General features: G+C 41.0%; 1 protein-coding gene, 1 non-coding gene and 1 pseudogene across 8 annotated transcripts in view; 2 read left to right on the forward strand and 1 right to left on the reverse strand.

Annotated features, from left to right (window-relative positions):
• Nucleotides 1–18,237, forward strand: part of SMYD3 (SET and MYND domain containing 3) — a 763,302-nt gene that overhangs the window by 315,494 nt on the left and 429,571 nt on the right. The window contains exon 1 of one of the 6 annotated variants that reach the window (XM_077964367.1): nucleotides 5,631–6,006. Coding sequence (XP_077820493.1) covers nucleotides 5,947–6,006 — 60 coding nt within the window. The 5' untranslated portion in view covers nucleotides 5,631–5,946. 6 annotated transcript variants of the gene reach the window in all.
• Nucleotides 1,187–1,293, forward strand: LOC114674879 (U6 spliceosomal RNA). Its single transcript, XR_003725964.1, has one exon. It is a non-coding gene; the product is annotated as a U6 spliceosomal RNA (small nuclear RNA).
• On the reverse strand, nucleotides 6,912–11,805 carry LOC106995256 (mitochondrial intermembrane space import and assembly protein 40 pseudogene; annotated as a pseudogene). Its single transcript, XR_013415908.1, has one exon. The product of XR_013415908.1 is annotated as a mitochondrial intermembrane space import and assembly protein 40 pseudogene (transcript).

Raw genomic sequence — 18,237 nt, forward strand, 5'->3', positions numbered from 1 at the left:
CTATGCTTTCTAATGCTGAAATAAAACTCTCAGTATACGCTACGGTCTGTGTGTGGTGCTTTATATGCACTATTTTACTTAATCCTTTGTTAAGCGGTGTTATTTTGAGGAAACAGATTGAGAGCGATTATGTCACATGGCCAAGGTCTGACACTTAGTAAGTGATAGACTTGGGTCTTAAATACTAGTCTTTTGGACTTTGGCATTTAGGGATGACTAGCCTGTATTACCTTTCCTTCGAGATCCTTCCTCAGGTAGGAGGTGAATTTAATAATTTGGATTTCTTGAAATAAATTAGACTCCACAAAAACAGAATCCTGACTTTAAAACTGGGCTCCGTATTTCCCCTTGTTTGTTACTGTGCCAGTTCCCTTAAACATGTGCTTGAAAAGAGAAATTTACATGCTGCTTTTAGAGACGCATGTGTCTCCTAAGCACATACAACTGACAGTATTTTGCCTTTGCTGTGCTTGGAAGTTTTTATTTTAGTTATTTGGGCTTTAAAAGCAGCATATGATGGAGTTTCAATTTGTCTTAAAACCACAGAGTGCTACCATGATACATACATCAATAAACTGTAGAGTGTCTCTTTCTTTATTTTGCCCATGGAGATGTCTGACAGCTTTCAGAAAAAAAGGCAGCCACCTAAGTGACTAATATCACCCATTTAGAGGGAGATAGTTGAGAATTTCTCCCAGAGTATATCCATTAAAAATCACTTCTTTAGCCTCTCCTGTGTCTTTAAAAGCTTTTCATCTTTCCTGTTTTGTCTTACATGTCCCTTCTTGTTACAGGAGTATGTATTTTAATAACAAATTTAATACAGTATTCAGTCTTAGAACCAGTTAATGTTAGCTGTATAGCAAAAACACACATACGTTCATCCAGTCAGTCATGCTCCAATGTGGAATAGCCGTTACCCACGCTTGCGTTGCTCCCTTGCTCCCTGAGTAGCTTTGAGAAATGTCATTTCTGTGAGTCTCAGCTTCCTTATCTCTAAAAAGCTGATGATAGCGTCTCTTTAGATATTTGTATGAGTTGGGTGAAATAGTGTGCATTGTAGAGGAAACCACACCATAGTGGGGTGGGGGGGAGGACGTGGCAGTGAGGTGCCTTTCTCTTTAAGAACTTAGAAGTTTGCCTTCTGGAAAACATGGGGTTATAAAATCGAAACCCCATGGCCAGTTCGTGCTTCAGCAGCACGTATACTAAAAAATTAGAATGAGACAGAGAAGATTAGTATGGCTCCTGTACAAGGGTGACATGCAAATTTGTGAAACACTTCATATTTTTAACATAAATGGCTAAAGAAGCATACAGACCTTTTTTTTTTTTTTTTGAGACAGGGTCGCGCTCTGTCACCCAGGCTGGAGTGCAGTGGCGCAATCTTGGCTCACTGCAGCTTTTGCCCCACAGGCTCCAGTGATCCTCCTCACTAGCCTCCCGAGTAGCTGGGACCACAAATGTGCACGACCATGCCTGGCTCTTTTCTGTGTTTTTAGTAGAGATGGGATCTCAGCATGTTGCCCAGGCTGGTCTCAAACTCCTGAGTTCAAGCCATCCACCCACCTCGGCCTCCCAAAGTGTTGGGATTACAAGCATGAGCCACCACGCCTGGCCACAGACCTCTTAAAGAAACACATTATGGGCAGGCTTATCGTCGAGCGCTTAACATAGATATTTGAAAAAAAAAATGTCAACCACAAATGTTAGTAACTTGTAGCACTTCTAAAAAGCAAACTTATTACAAAGCTTCTGTTTGGGATGACAAAAATCTTTTGGAAATAGTGGTAGTGGTTACACAACGTTTTGAATTTAATGCCATTGAAGTGTACACTTAGAATGGTTAAAGTGAAAATTTTATGTTATATGAATTTTTTTTAAAAGTCAGTAAAGTGAATATTCACAGGGCTCCATGAGGCATTATTTAGGCCAGAGAAAGCTAGAACTAGGACCATACTGCACAGATCCTGTGGCGAGGAGATCCTCTTTTCAGAGGCCAGTCTGGATTCTGATCGCTCACGTTCACTGCTGTATTTCTAGCTCTAGGCCAGGACGTGCTGGATGAATGAATAGTCTGTTGTGCTTCACGGTTTATGCAACTTGTTGCTCTTGCTGTGGTGCCAGACACAACAATATTCTGATTATAGTTTGACTTCCTATGCAGGGAGAAAACATGAAGGTCAGAGGCTCAGTGTCCGGTCCTTTCACCCATTCGTTTTTTTATTGTAAATTAATAAATCAATATTTATTATACATTCTTAAAAATCCCCAAACAAGTTCAAGCCTTACAACTTGACACCAAGAGGTCTACTAGATACTTTTTATCAAGACCGCCCTCAGTGCATGTGAGGAATGTGAACCACCAAGGCTCCTGAGACCACAATGAAGAGAGCTGTTCTCAGGGGGACTTGCTAGTAATATTTCCATCAACAAGTGCTCACATGAAACGAGTGCTTCGAAATGGGTTTCTTGTACTTCGCGTCGTCATTATCTCCAAGGAATGGGTTCCATTACTGTGGGGCTGGTTGTTTGCTTGTTTGTTTAATTCATAGTTTCCTATTCAAACAATGACTTGTCAATCACATTCGTTTCAAAAAAGATGAATAAAAATTTACTGGTCTCTTTAGGGCTTCAGTCTTGCTTAGAAATGAACTGAATCCGGAAATATTTTAATTAAGAAATGTAAAAGTTTCAAAGCTTGTAGTTTTAAGATGTGCTTGTTTTTTCACAGTGGAGCTACTGAAAAATCCCTCAGCTACTTTGCTTTACCATTGTGTTTTCTGCAATGATCCTCTCGAGCATTTTAAAAGAAAAAAATTGTGCCAAATTAGTTTTAAAAATTATTCCTTGTGTTCTGTTCTCTTCATGTCTATGTCTTGTGTTTCTTTACCTGAACACAGCACATAAGAACCTCACAGTTTTCTCAGAGTGCTTTTGAGTCCTCATTTGATACCTTTTCCACTCTTCATTCCCACTTGTTTCTCCTTTTTTTTTTTTGTTCGAGATGGAGTCTTGCTCTGTCGCCCAGGCGGGAGTGCAGTGGCACGATCTTGGCTCACTGCACGCTCCACCTCCCATGTTCATGTCATTCTCCTGCTTCAATCTCCCGAGTAGCTGGGACTACAGGTGCCTGCCACCATGTCCGGCTACTTTTTTGTATTTTTGGTAGAGACGGGGTTTCACCGTGTTAGCCAGGATGGTCTCGATCTCCTGACCTCGTGATCCACCCGTCTCGGCCTCCCAAAGTGCTGGGATGACAGGCGTGAGCCACCTTGTGTCTCCTTTCTTCAACGCAGATCTTTTGACCGGAGCTGTGGAACTGGGGTCGGAGTTGAGCTCGATCACCCACCTATTTAGCGCGTCACACCTACTTTGTATGTTTGTGTAGCAGACGTTTCTTCTCCTGTGTTTCCTCATTTTACGTTTCTTCAGTCACAATGAGAAGTTCCGTGAGACCTCTTGCATAATGACTCTAAGGGGCTTTAGAAACGTTCTCCTGTGAGGTAACCATGCCTGTGACGTGGAGAGAGGGTGAGACTGGGAAGCAGAAGACCGGAATTTCATACGACCTTTCCCACCACTCAGCTGAGGAGCCGCTGTTGCGAACTTCCTGCCCTGGTGGGATTATGGTACGTATTCAGAGGGGTCGTTTGGAGAGGAGAAGCGCTGTCCACACGGACGGTGCTGGACTCTCACAGGCCGAGTTTTCATTGTCTCTTGGTTTTGGGGCTGGTATGAAATGAACTTGGGTCTTCTTCTGAAGGCTTTCAGAAAGTTAGCAATTAAGAATTTTAAATTCTGTTTTTTAAACTCACCCACCATGCTGTTCTCTAGTTTCAGAGTACTTGTACGTGGCAAGAGACTGTGAGGACAGGTTGTGAGAGACTTTGAAATGATTAAAAAAAAAAAACCACGAAACAAAAACTCTGTCTCTCTAGCTCAACCATCACATTAGCTCTGCCTCTCACTGTCTCTGAGCTGTACTAGAATTGTGCATGCTATAAAAAATAGACCGTAAAGCACCTGGTTCTGGTCCGTACAATGCCAGTTGTGTTTGGAGAATGCAATAGATTATGGTCCTATGCGTATTGACTAGTTTCGCAAATTTTACATCTTGCTGGCATTTCTGAAGCTTATCTATTTGTTTCTTCTTTGAATTCTTTTCAAAATCAGACTTAGCATCTTACTGGTTCCCTAATTAGTGAGTTAAATCTTTCATATGTGTTTATTAATTTTGAGAATCATTATTTTACTTTACAGAAAATTATTTCTTAACAATACAGTAAAAAAAACCCTACAATCCTGGGAATTCTGGGAATTATTTGTGTTACTTTGAGCAAAGTACTGAGCTCTGGTTTTCCTCATTTAAAAAAAAATAGTGAGGTTTGGCTGGGCGCAGTGGCTCATGCCGGTAATCCCAGCACTTTGGGAGGCCGAGGTGGGTGGATCATGAGTTCAAGAGATTGAGACCATCCTGGCCAACATGGTGAAACCCCGTCTCTACTAAAAAAAAATTACAAAAATAAGCTGGGCGTGGTGGCACACTCCTGTAATCCTAGCTACTCAGGAGGCTGAGGCAGGAGAATCGCTTGAACCCGGGAGGCAGAGGTTGCAGTGAACTGAGATTGCACCACTGCACTCCAGCCTGGGTGACAGAGTGAGACTCTGTCTCAGAAAAAAAAAAATAATAATAATAAAATAAAAAATAGTGAGGTTTGACCGAGACAAACCTCTAGTCTGTGATTCTATGGTTTTATGATTCTATGATTCTACAATTTAATATTCTCTAAGCCCAAGGTCCACGGTCCTATGTTTGTTAATATTTAGGTGAAATGACATAAAATCAAGGAACTAAAGTATCTTATGTATGTAAAAAGTTCTTTTTGGTATATGTAGCACACGTGTGCACATAGATTACTATTATACAAGATACTTTGGTGTTTGTAATTCTTAAAAAGGAATTACCAATGTGGCAAAACCCTGTCTCTACTGAAAGTACAAAAGTTAGCTGGGCCTGGTGACAGGCTCCTGTAATCCCAGCTACTCAGGAGGATGAGGCAGGAGCACCGCTTAAACCCGAGAGGCGGAGATCGCAGTGAGCCAAGATCGCGCCATTGCACTCCAGCCTGGGGGATAGAGCGAGACTCTGTCTCCAAAAAAAAAAAAAGGAATTATATTGCTTGAATTGCTATTGACGGTTTTCAGTAGTAAGTAAAAGAAGGGTGAGCATTCTCCAGGCAACTTTTTAGATAAGAAGAAAAATTTATTTGCCTTTAAAAATTCTTGGCATATAACACCATTAGTGCTTATAGAAAATGATGGCTGTTATTGAAGTCTGTGACTTTTTAAAACCATTATTAAGTTCAAAAAGCATTTCTAAAACATCCAGCCTTACAGAGCATTGCATTAGGAAATGTAAGAAACAAATTGAAACTTTTATCCCTGTTGTTTGGGTAGTCACTAGTAAGCATTAATATGGTAGTATGTCTGAGTGACCCCAGGCTACCATAAGAAAACACTGCAGACTGGGAGACTGGGTGGCTTAAAAAACAGAAATTTATTTTCTCACAGTTCTCGAGACTAGAAACCTAAGACAAGGTTCTGGCCCACTAGGTTTCTGGTGAGGACTTTCTTCCCGGCCGGCAGATGGTGCCTCCTTGCTGAGTCCTCACGTGGCCCTTCCTCATGCAAGCACACAGGGAGGAAGGGAGCAAGTCAGTGAGCTCTCTGGTCTCTACCTCTCAGGACACTAATCCTGTTGTATCAGGTCCCCACCCTTATGGCCTCGTTTAACCTTAATTACTGTCTGAGAAGCCCCTTGTCCAAATAGATCCGGAGGGTTAGGGCTGCAACATAAGAATTTTGGGAGGACACAAACATTTAGTCCATAATCTGTGATACTGTTAGAAGCAAGAAGCCACATATCTGAGGTACAGATTGAGGATGGCAAGAGGTAATCTCCCCAGAGGAGGCCTGGTCGTTGTTGAAGACAGCCAAGAGTGGGTGAGTTTGGTGCCAATCTGGGTGCTTCTGTAATTAGAAGATACTAAGTATACTGACCCATTACTATTTATCTGTTCTAATCTTTCAGTGGTTACAAGGTTTTCCCAGTAGGAAAAAAGGGCAATATACCTGCTTTTCTTTCTTTTTGGATTTTAAGCCTGGGACCTCTTTGGGTCATGATATATACATTTAGATTCTGTCAGCATGTGTAGCAATATCCCAGAAAGGACTAGTGTTTTATGTTCTTTTAACTCTTGGTTTTTCTGCCTAACCGCCTTTACTGGTTTGGTGCTCTTGGCAATACTGCCTCTTAGGGAAAAATAAAACCTGATCTTTTGTGGATCTTGGAGTGGCTTACTTGGTTTAATACAATCTAGTGCGTGGAAAGGTGGAGTTATTTTAAGTCCTTCGGCTTTACTTCCATGCCTAATGCCTTTTCTCATCATTTATTAAAGTGCTTTGACTTTGATATGTATCACGTTAGCACCTTGTAAATCCTTTTAATAATACCTTTCTATGATGAAGGTGTAAACACCACTGTTTCTACCGCATGTACTTCTCCCTCCATGTCATTTTTATGGGACTTTAAACCTGCTAATGTTCCAGGTTATTAATTTAAAACAGCCAGCCACATAGTAGAAGCTTCTTTCTCATCTGTGATGTCCTGACCTCATTTTACCTGTTTCCTCTTCAAATTCAGTTTGGAAATCTCAATTTTCATAATCTGTTGAGCTACTACTTCACTTCCCTGATGTATACAATTTAGCAGCCTTATTATTTTCAAGACTTTATACCAGGAGCACACATGAAATAATTACTTTTTTTTTTTTTTTTTGGCTGCTGGACATACTCCCCTAGCTAGTCAGGATTTTTATTTAATTATCTTTCTTCATCTTGTAGGAAATGGAATTCCTATTTGCATTTTCCCCGATTTCTCACCTTGCTTCTTCTTAGCCTCGTTCTGACAATGTTTAAGGGATTTAGCTTGGACATTGTTGGGTTTTTGTATCTCTTATGCCAACCTTCTTATATTTAGCTACATGGTTAGAGCTGCCCAATTAAATGGCATCCAGTAAACTGTGTTAGGGCTTGTGCTTGAAAATGCTTTGAAGACTCAGTTGATGTTTTCTCAAGTTATTCCTCAAGTTTGTGAGTTAGTCTAATTGAAAAGTATTGTCTGGAAAACTGTTTATTCCTCAAGTTTGTAAGTTAGTCTAATTGAAAAGTATTGTCTGGAAAACTGGCTCGTTTACATGCAGATGTCATTGATTGCCCTGGGTTGGCTTGTACAGACTTTGCAATCCTTTTGTTGATGGAGTTTCTCTTATATGAAACACTTTAGCTACCTGTCCTTGGTTCTGGACTCTAGCTTTCAAAAAGCAACATAGACAATTTAAAGGGGCCTTAGATAAAAGCCAAAAATACATTTAGAAGATAAAGTTAAAGGAGCTACAATTATTTAATCTGCTAAACATAAGGGTGTAGAGAAATTTAGCAATGTGCTAACTGTGTCTTCTCTGTATTAAGTATGTGCTCATTTGTACTTAGGGGCTCACTTAGTGTCTTCTCAGCCAGATCTGGAAAACCTGGTGTTGTGATTTTGCTTCAGTATCATCATTAGGAAGGATTTAGGCTTGACCAATGGAAGAGATGTTGAACCCTGGAATGAGTGTCTGGGGAGGAAAGGCATTGTGGGAATGACCTCTTGAGTCTCACTTCCTAGATAACATGGATTATGGGTAATGAAGGTGAAAGTTTTAAGGTGTCTTCCAGATACAGGATTCTCCTCTGATTGCTGTCATCAGTTTTATTTTTCTAATTGTGACTCAACACGCTTTATATGGTGGGAGAACAACAAAGTGCATGTAACTGTTTCATAAATGTATTTCTTGACTCAGGCTGGTGAACAGGCCCAGGTAGACTGTCATGTGGGGTACTGGAAAGAGCACTGGACTGGGAGTCATATGTCTAGGTGAGAACCCAGCTTTGCATGTAAGTGGCTACCTGACCCTGAGCCTATTACGGTATCACTTCAGTCTTCAGTTCTCCCTTTTTACTGTGTGGGAGATTGGTCAGAATAATTCTCAAGTCCCCTCTGGATCAGTTCTATGTGTGACAGTGGGAGTGAGGTTATAATTATCAGGGAGGAAGAGGTGAGAGACAAGCCGAGAGATGTGAAGAGTAAGTGGAGTGAAGGCTGAGGTAATAGGAGAAAGGGGAAGGAAGGGAGACGGTGAGGAGGGTTTTTTGGTGGGGAACTGATAAGAGTGTTTGTGGCTACCAGGAATGGAGTTTTAAAAGTTTTAAAAGTTGATCTCTTTCACTCTGTCTTTAATGTGTTGGATTTCAGTTGTGATGAGAACAACAGCGATAAGTTTTCACTCAGTCTCTCTTTTTAAAAATTAGATTAATTTGGCAGAATATAAGATGGTTAACTCAATTTTCTCTTTCTGTTTCTTATGTAAGTAGGTTAAAATAGTGCTCTTTCTTTGAAGATTTCAAATAATTCTTTTTATTATTAAAAATGCCCCCCTTGTGAAATAAGCAAAGGTAATTATCTCTACCTCATCGTTGGGGAAATGAAGGCACTGTGTGGTTAAACAATTTATTTGGGAATCTAGTATGCTGGTGTTAGAATTCATTTTTCAAATCTCTCTACTTGGCTCCTCTGCTTTAAGTTGTGTCTGTGTATCTGGAGGATCTGTTAGCCCACTGGTGCTTGGCACACGGGTTGTAGAAGCACTAATATGTCTCAGAGATGGACATCATTCATCCTCTTGAACTCATCTTAAGGACTAGATCCCCAAAGCAGACCCCACGTGTCTGTTTCATAATTCAGTAACTGAATTTTCTTATAAATAAAACCATACAAGTTAAGAAAAATCACATACCTATGGGGTGTTCTGACATGTCCTGTGTTTTTGTGTAGAGGAGATCTTCAGTTGCACAAAGTGTGAATCATGAAATGATAGAATTTATAATATTTTCTTGGAATTTCTCGAGTCCTGTAGATGTCAGACAGGATGTCAGATGTACTGCCATTACTGAATAGTCTCAGCTCTGGGGAGTGGAGAGGATGTCAGCTGACAGCCTGAAATACTTGGCGTTAATTTTGTAAGCACACAGATTCCTTACATCACAGCCGAGGATAATGTCAAGGATACCTCTTATTTCTACTGGAGCTGACACTAGCGCATCTGTTTGAAGGTCGGATGGAGGGAGAGTACAGGAAAACCTTTGTCCCTCAGTGCAATCATTTGTATTACAAATTTGTAAAATATACTCTAGGTGAGACATTGATTTGCCTTGCTCTCTTGAGACACTGCTTTGCATAGCCATTTCTCTCAGTGGAATGAAACCTCTGTTCACAAGGGCACTTGTTTAGACATCATGGAGGCCCGTGGTTCCTACCGCTTCCCAAGGATGGGAATGCATGTGGCGAGATGGATGATAGTAATTTTCGTAGTTAAGTGATCACTTTATCTCTAGGAAACAAATAGAACCCATATGATGTACATATTATAGCAGAATATATTCCTTGCCTGATATTTTGTTGCTTTTAAAACACATCACATCTCTTTATGGCTCGTTACGTCTCATTCTCTGTTAATGTCAGTTCTGGGGAATGTTTATAAAGCGAGGCATCTCTTGCTGGAAACTAGTTATAGTGATTACCCATTCTCTTCTGCCCGCCTGAGTTTTTGTGGGTTTTTTTTTTTTTTTTTTTTTTTTTGAGATGGAGTCTCGCTCTGTGGCCCAGGCTGGAGTGTGGTGGCGCGATCTCGGCTCACTGCAAGCTCTGCCTACCAGGTTCAAGCAATTCTCCTGCCTTAGCCTTTCGAGTAGCTGGGACTACAGGTGCCCGCCACCTCGCCCGGCTAATTTTTTTTCGTATTTTTAGTAGAGACGGGGTTTCACCATGTTAGCCAGGATGGTCTTGATCTCTTGACCTCGTGATCCACCTGCCTCGGCCTCTAAAGTGCTGGGATTACAGGCATGAGCCACCACACCTGGCCTAACCGTCCTGAGTTTTAAAATCAGGTGGCAAACATTTGCATCAGTCTCCAAAATCAAATCTTCATGACCTTGAGTGGAAGGTATAAGATAGAATAAGTAGTTTATACATGTATGTATGGGTACGTATATATATACACACACACACACACATATAGAGATTGTTTTCTAATATACATATATGTATATATGTTTTCTAATATATGTGCATATATATTTTTTCTACTATATGTAGATACATATTTTCTAATATATCTATATTAGAAATCTGTTTTCTTTGTTTTTTGTTTTTTGTTTTTTTCAGACAGGGTCACCCAGGCTGGGTGCAGTGACACAATCACGACTCACTGCAACCTCAACCTCCAGGGATCAAGTGATCCTCCCACCTCAGCCTCCAGACTACCTAGGACTACAGGCATGCACCACCACACCCAGCTAATTTTTTTTTTTTTTTTGGAGATGGGATCTTGCTATGTTGCCCAGGCTGGTCTTGAACTCTTTGGCTCAAGTGATCCTCCCGCCTTGACCTCCCAAAGACTGGGGTTATTGGCATGAGCCACCATGCTTGGCCTCATGTTTCCTTTTAACTGAGTACTTAATTCACGCCTTTTCCTCTTTTGGCTGCTACTCTGATACCAAGTAGTAGGTCCCCACCTTTGAAGAACATTGCATCTGACCAGACGGAGGGCCAGTGTGAACATGGGCCCCAGACCAGAGCTTTTGGAATAACAAGGAACAGCAAAAACTAATATTTCCCTTCACTTAGAAAGAGACTGTGGATGGGAGGGTCCAAACCTCCACTCTCCACACATGGAAAGCACGGAGCTCAATGCCAACATGGAAACCAGAATTTATCAGGAATGAAAGGTAGTATAACCCCTCATATTCTCAGGGTTAAGATGTGTTTTGAGAGATGCGTATCTGACCATCTTCTAGGAGAAGTGGCCTCACTCCAGCACTTTTAAAAGATGTTTTTCTTTCTATTGCATTTCCCAAAGGGGTATTAAAGCTACTAAAAGAGATCTGATGAATCAGAATAAATCAGCTGTCTCATAAGAAACATTCCTGGATGATGATTTTTGGTTGCTGAGATTATTCAGCACGTTACTTACGAGTGGCAAAATTGAGGGCAATCTGAGAATATAGAATTCAGTGGTGGCAACATTTGCTGACAGATTTATATGTAGGACACGCATACATACAACCCCCATTTTTTCAGTGGATTTGTCAAGAGATCAAGACCCCTCATCACCAAAATAAGTTATTTTGTGCATTACAGTGAAGAGGACAACAGAAGGAAAGACAGTTTCTTGGAGGGCAAATGAAAGGCCTTTTGCGAAGGTTCATATCACTCTGGAGTGGAAGGACTGGAGCCTAGTGCCTTGTGGCTTTTGTTCACTTGACCTCTCAAGCTGTTTCTTCTACTTGTTCTGCGGGCTGCTTCTCCTCCTCCTCTTCCTCTTGGGAATAGAGGTTTGAGTATTTCTGCATAGGTTCCTGCATGGCCTTGAACTGGTTTATATAGTCTAAGCCCTTGAATCCTCCATCCTACAATGGAAGCAGGAAAAGGTTGACTTGAACTGTTCCCTACAGGGGCCTCTGGCCATTCCCCTAAGGCCTGAGTAGTTTCAGTTAATGTATCCATTTGGCAGTATCAATCCGTGCTCCTCACAGGGATCCTGCAGTCATCAGCCACCAGCTCTGCATTGATTGGAGTCTAATGGGTTTTTTTTTTTTGGTTACAGATATGATTCAGTCTTTCCCTTCTGGCTAGCAGTAGAACATGGTTACAGGCCGGCACTTAGACCTCACAGAAGCAGCAGTGGCAGCTCAGTTTTATTAAAGACAAAGAAATTTCTGTTTATTGAAACTCGCTCACTTTTGGGATCTTCAAATTAAGAAAAAAAGGTCTGCTTGCTGAGGAGGCTGTAATGAGAGAGATGGAGTGGATCTGCCTATTAATATTCTGTAGCCATGCATGCACTTGTCCATTCATTCATTTGCTTATTTCAGTAAATACTGATTGAGCAGGTATGATGTGGCAAGCGCGAAAATACTTCCACAAAGCAAGTAACTGCAGTGGAGCCTCTCCCACTTCAGTGGTATTTTTGGCTTATACTCTGTCTACAGCATTTCTTAACTGTATGTAAATGACTCCCGGTCTAGGAGATTTACAATGGTGTTGTGTGGTATTGTTCCTCGGTTCATTCAAGTTCAGTCTTTCATCTTCTTTTCAGAGTAGCTCCAACCATCTTTTGGGACTTTACCTTCCTCTTGAATTGTCCAATTCTTCAAGGTGACGGGTGCCACCTGCTTGATTCCGGAAGGACCATCTCTGATCCCTGGCATTGTTCATTCAAGTGACTGGCAGTGGAACACCCAGCCCAGGTTTACAGCTGCGATCCTATGGGAAAGCTCCCTCCTCCTGCCATTTCACCTTTGGAACTGTTGTTACACTCTGGAAGATTTTCCAATAACTACATCTAATTAGAAGGATGAATAAATTACCGAAGCAAGTTAAATTACCTTGTGTGTCACAACAATAATTAACATTCAAATAGGAAACCGCTGCCATTTTTATAAACATCACTAAATGGAGGCAGCACCCTTTTTGAAAGAGGAAGCAGGAGAGTACCCCTTCTTAAGCCTGCTGTGAGGATGGTCTGGGAGAGTTGCTGGGCGAAATGTTGAGAACGTCTGTCTGGTTGAGATTGATGTCATTGGAGAAATTCTTTAATTGCTCTACTTAATACCTAAATCCTTCGAAGTAGCAACTTTTCTGTGTACTAATCATTAACCACTCTGTCCTCGTAGCTCTACGTATTTTGCTTATCTCTTCCATCTTTCTAGAAGGAATGGAAATTGATCTGGTCACAAGACGTACATTTTTGGACTAGGCTTTACTTAGAAAGCAGCCCACAGCCTTTTTAGACCCCACATTTCAACGGTTCCATGCTCATTCCTTGTTCATTCAATGTACCTACCTTTGTTCTTCTTTGCTCTTCTTCAACATTTTCTGTCCTGAAAATGTTTATTCTTCTCCATGATGTTACTTCGGTGTGGTCTCTTGATTTCATGTTTGTGCTTTTTTGTTTTTCTGTAGAGTGGAGTGGGATTATCAATAGCTTTTATTTATTCAGTAGACTCTGCCATGTCTAGAATTTATTCAGACAATTGAAAGGGTAACTCTGTGCAACTCTGGCTTAAATAATAATGAGTTGTTGGGGGTTTTGTTTTGTTCTCCTTTTTTTTTTTTTTTTTTTTTTTTCCTTCGACACGGACTCTCACTCTGTCCCCCAGGCTGGAGTGCAGTGGCGCAATCTCAGCTCACTGCAAGCTCCACCCCCCAGGTTCATGCCATTCTCCAGCCTCAGCCTCCTGAGTAGCTGGGACTACAGGCACATGCCACCACGCCCGGCTAATTTTTTGTATTTTTAGTAGAGACGGGGTTTTGCCATATTAGCCAGGATGGTCTTGATCTCCTGACCTCGTGATGCACCTGCCTCGGCCTCCCAAAGTGCTGGGATTACAGGCGTGAGCCACTGCGCCCGGCCAGTTTTGTTCTCCTTTTAAACTTACAAATTCTTAAATGATGTTTGGATTGTAATTGATGGCATGTAATTTAAGAAGACAGCATTGAAGTTGTAAATTTGCTCATAATCGAGAGATTGTCCCTAACATACGCCTACATGTTTCTACTGAAGAGAACAGTATATTAGCAGTGTATTAAGGTTTTCATCACCTCATTTCTTAATATTATAAATAGATGACTCTTGTGTTTTGAAAAGATTTAACCAAGTCGTGAATAAAATCATAGATCTTTATACCCTCAAGGCCAAATATAAATCACAGTGGTTCCTGTAATATCCAAATAGCAGGCCTAAAAAAAAATTTAAAGTTTCTTTTCCTTTTGCTTTATATTTCACCAATTTGGGTTAAAGTCTATAGTTTGGGGATTCATACATTATGTTTGTATGTTATGTATGCATTCTTTTAGCTCAGGAGTGGCTAACCTCACCCTCTGAGGGGAAGAGCCAATATTACCAGTGCCATTAACAAAAGGCCAATACAGGCTGGTGTGGTTGGTGGCTCACATCTGTAATCCAAACACTTTGGGAGGCCAAGGTGAGCAGGTTGCTTGAGCTCAGGAGTTTCAGACCAGCCTGGACAACATGGCAAAAGCCTGTCTCTGCAAAAAATACAGTAATTTGCCAGGCATGGTGGCACGCACCTGTAGGCCCAGCTGCTCAGGAGGCTGTGGTAGGAGACTTGCCTGAGCCCGGGAGGTCAAGGCTGCAGTGAGCTGTGGTCTTGTGCCACTACGTTCCAGTCTGGGTGACAGCAAGACCTTGTCTCAAAACAAACAAACGCCTATATCAGCACTAATCTCATTGCTTTGAATATGTTTTCCTGTTGCTGAGGGTCAGACCGTGTGTTTTCCAATGTTTTCAAGCATCAAATGTTACTTTTTTGTTACAGTATCAGTTCAGTTCGAAATATTGTTTTGCGTTTTAATGTTTATCCGTTTCTGCCAAGGGCTCTGAAGAGCCAGCTATAGTCCTTAAGAACTGGACAGTGGTGAATGGATGTGGGAATGGCCTGGATCCACTGGTACTTATGGGCGTAGTTGAGGAAGGCTAATTTTGTCAGCTGACCTCTGATTTTGGGACTCCATAGTTTGTTTCTGAGACTAAGTATCACATAAAAAAGAATTATTGTTTTATGGTTACTGGTGAGGGGGTTTGGGTTGAGGCCTGGAGGACTCAGTGGAAAGGAAAGTAGAGTGCTGGAACGAAATAAAAATTATCTTAGTGATTTTGTGTAACATTAGCTTAGAGTAAAACACTTGGTTTCCATTATCGTGCTGCTTTTGAATAAATATCTCTTCTCAAAGGACCATGGAAGATGTGGTAACTTGGGTCAGTACAAATTGCGTTTCAAAAGGAAACTCCTTTAAGTAAATTACGTATTTTGAAAAAAGTTTTTATTCTCTGTTGTGCACAGTATAATATACTTGAAATTCATGGCTACTTTATGCACATGTCATTTACAATGTATTTGAAAGCCCTCCTTAATGAATAATGGTAATTAGGTGATTGACATATTCTCCCACTTGACAATCACACATACTGGTAAATTGCCCTCTATTTTCCTGGAGTATCTCCAATAAATGTTTGAAACTTTCCCCTAGCAAATGTCATTCAGCAAAATCGTAAGAGATTAGAAGAGATTCTGTTTCCACAAATTAAGTGAATGACCACCCTGTGAATACCCGTCTTCCTTGATAGTTCATAGACTGCTTCCAGATCTGCGATGGAAAGTGTAGTTCAAACTTAAGTAGTTAGATTTGAATATTTAAAGTGTTCTAATCCTCAGCTGGTAGAGGGATTTTCAAGTCTGGAGTACTTCTATACTGTAAAGGTTATAGGAAAAGATAACCTTTTTGTTTAATAAGCAGACAATTATTACTCTAGATCTCAAAAACCAAAGCTTATTTTACGTGAATGGTAAACTTCTCCCGGGGTGCTTTTTGTTTTATCTCCTATCAGTTGGATAATACTAAGTTTATTATAATAAGGTATGTAAAAATCTTGAAGCCTAACTCTAATTTTTGGTGCAATATAAAGGGATATTTACCATGTTACAAAATATGATGACACAATATTTTGTACTCAAATATGATTTTATACGTGGATTAATGTTTGTCTGTATCACCAGTGTGCTGTCTGCAGAGGGCACGGGCGCAGTTACTCCTGAGCTATACTTAGTTTTTCCCCCTAATACTTTCTGAACTTTGAGGTATATTGTATAAATGATAAAATGTGTATATTTAAGGATATAATTTTATATTTGAGTATAGATAAATGCATATTCATGTAACCCACACTCTCATTAATACCTAACAGATTTTCATGACCTTAGAAAGTATTGTAATATTTTAGGTATTTCTAATTCTAAAAGTAGCAGAGATTCATTGACTGGTGATCAGAGAAAACCTTATTTCAATTTATCAGGTGCTTACCAGATGAAAGTGTGAAGAAGAAAGGCAGATATATTATAACGAATAATTAGTAATTGTTGAGACTCCACTCTCCTGGAATAGATCCACTGTTAAGAAACAAATGTAGGTGTGCAGCGGTGCATACCTGTAATCCCAGCACTTTGGGAGGCCAAGGCGGGAGGATCACCTGAACTCAGGAGTTTGAGACCAGCCTGGCCAACATGGTGAAACCTCATCTCTACTAAAAATACAAAAAGTAGTCAGGCATGGTGACACGTGCCCGTAGTCCTAGCTACCTGAGAGGCTGAGGTAGGAGAATTTCTTGAGCCGGGGAGGCAGAGGCTGCTGTGGGCCGTAATTGCGCCACTGCACTCCAATCTGGGCGACAGGGCCAGACACTGTCTTAAAAACAAACAAACAAGGAAACCAAACAAATGTTGTCATGGTAGCATAATGATGTTTTGGTTAAAGATGGACTGTGTATACAGTGGTGGTCCCATAGTATTATATTGGAGCGGAAAAATTTCCACCACCTGTCATCACTTCGCAGCACAACACGAACACACGTTCCTCATGTGTTTGTGGTGAAGCTGGTATTAAAAAACCCCACGGCACTGCCAGGTCTATAAAAGTGTAGCACATGTCATTCTGTGCCGTATATAATACTTGATAGTGATAAGAAGTGACCGTGTTGCTCGTTTATGTATTTATTATGTGATATTATACTTTTATCCTTAGAGCACACTCCTTCTACTTACTGAAAAAAACAAAGTTGGCCAGGTGCAGTGGCTCATGCCTGGAGCCCCAGCACTTTGGGAGCCTGAGATGGGAGGATTACTTGGCACACGGAGTTCGAGACCAATCTGAGTAGCATAATGAGACCCTGTCTCTGCAAAAAATAAAAACAAAAAATAGCCGGGTGTGGCGATACGCACCTGTAGTCCTGGCCACTCAGGAGGCCGAGGTGGGAGGATAGCTTGAACCCAGGAGTTTGAGGCTTATATGAGCTATGATCCCTCTACTGCACTTCAGCCAGGGCAACAAAGCAAGACCTTGTATCAAAAAAAAAAAAAAAAAAATTAAAAAATTAGCTGTAAACAGCCTAGGTAGGTCCTTTATGAGGTATTCCGGAGAAGGCGTTGTTGTCATAAGAGCTGACGGCCCCATGCCTTTATTCACCCTGAATACTTTCCAGTGAGATCAGATATGGGGTGAAAGACAGTGCTATTCGTGATCCCCACCCTGTGTAGGCATCGACGTGTGTGTGTTTGTGTCGTCGTTTTTAACAATAAGTTTAAAAAGTAAAATTTAAAAATAGTTCAAAGCTTGTAGAATAAGGTTATAAAAAAAGGAAATGTTTTAGTACAGCTGAACAATGTGTGTAATGTGTTCGTGTCTTAAGGTAAGTATTATTACAAGAGTCAAAAGGTTAAAAAAAGTTTATAAAGTAAAAAGTTACAGTAAGCTAAGATTAATTTATTACTGAAGAAAGAAAATGATTTTTAATAAATGTAGTGTAGCCTAAGTGTACAGCATTGATAAAGCCTACAGTAGAGCACAGTGAGTGTTCTAGGCCTGTGTAGCCTGAGTGTGTGGTGTTGATAAAGTCTACAGTAGAGCACAGTGAGTGTTCTAGGCCTGTGTAGCCTGAGTGTGTGGTGTTGATAAAGTCTACAGTAGAGCACAGTGAGTGTTCTAGGCCTGTGTAGCCTAAGTGTACAGCATTGATAAAGCCTATAGTAGAGCACAGTGAGTGTTCTAGGCCTGTGTAGCCTGAGTGTGTGGTGTTGATAAAGTCTACAGTAGAGTACAGTGAGTGTTCTAGGCCTGTGTAGCCTGAGTGTGCGGTGTTGATAAAGTCTACAGTAGAGCACAGTGAGTGTTCTAGGCCTGCGTAGCCTGAGTGTGCGGTGTTGATAAAGTCTACAGTAGAGCACAGTGAGTGTTCTAGGCCTGCGTAGCCTGAGTGTGTGGTGTTGATAAAGCCTACAGTAGAGCACAGTGAGTGTTCTAGGCCTGCGTAGCCTGAGTGTACAGTGTTGATAAAGTCTACAGTAGAGTACAGTGAATGTTCTAGGCCTGTGTAGCCTGAGTGTGTGGTGTTGATAAAGTCTACAGTAGAGCACAGTGAGTGTTCTAGGCCTGTGTAGCCTGAGTGTGCGGTGTTGATAAAGTCTACAGTAGAGCACAGTGAGTGTTCTAGGCCTGTGTAGCCT

Source organism: Macaca mulatta, chromosome 1 (assembly GCF_049350105.2).
Source record: "Macaca mulatta isolate MMU2019108-1 chromosome 1, T2T-MMU8v2.0, whole genome shotgun sequence".
In the NCBI taxonomy this organism is placed as follows: Eukaryota; Metazoa; Chordata; class Mammalia; order Primates; family Cercopithecidae; genus Macaca; species Macaca mulatta.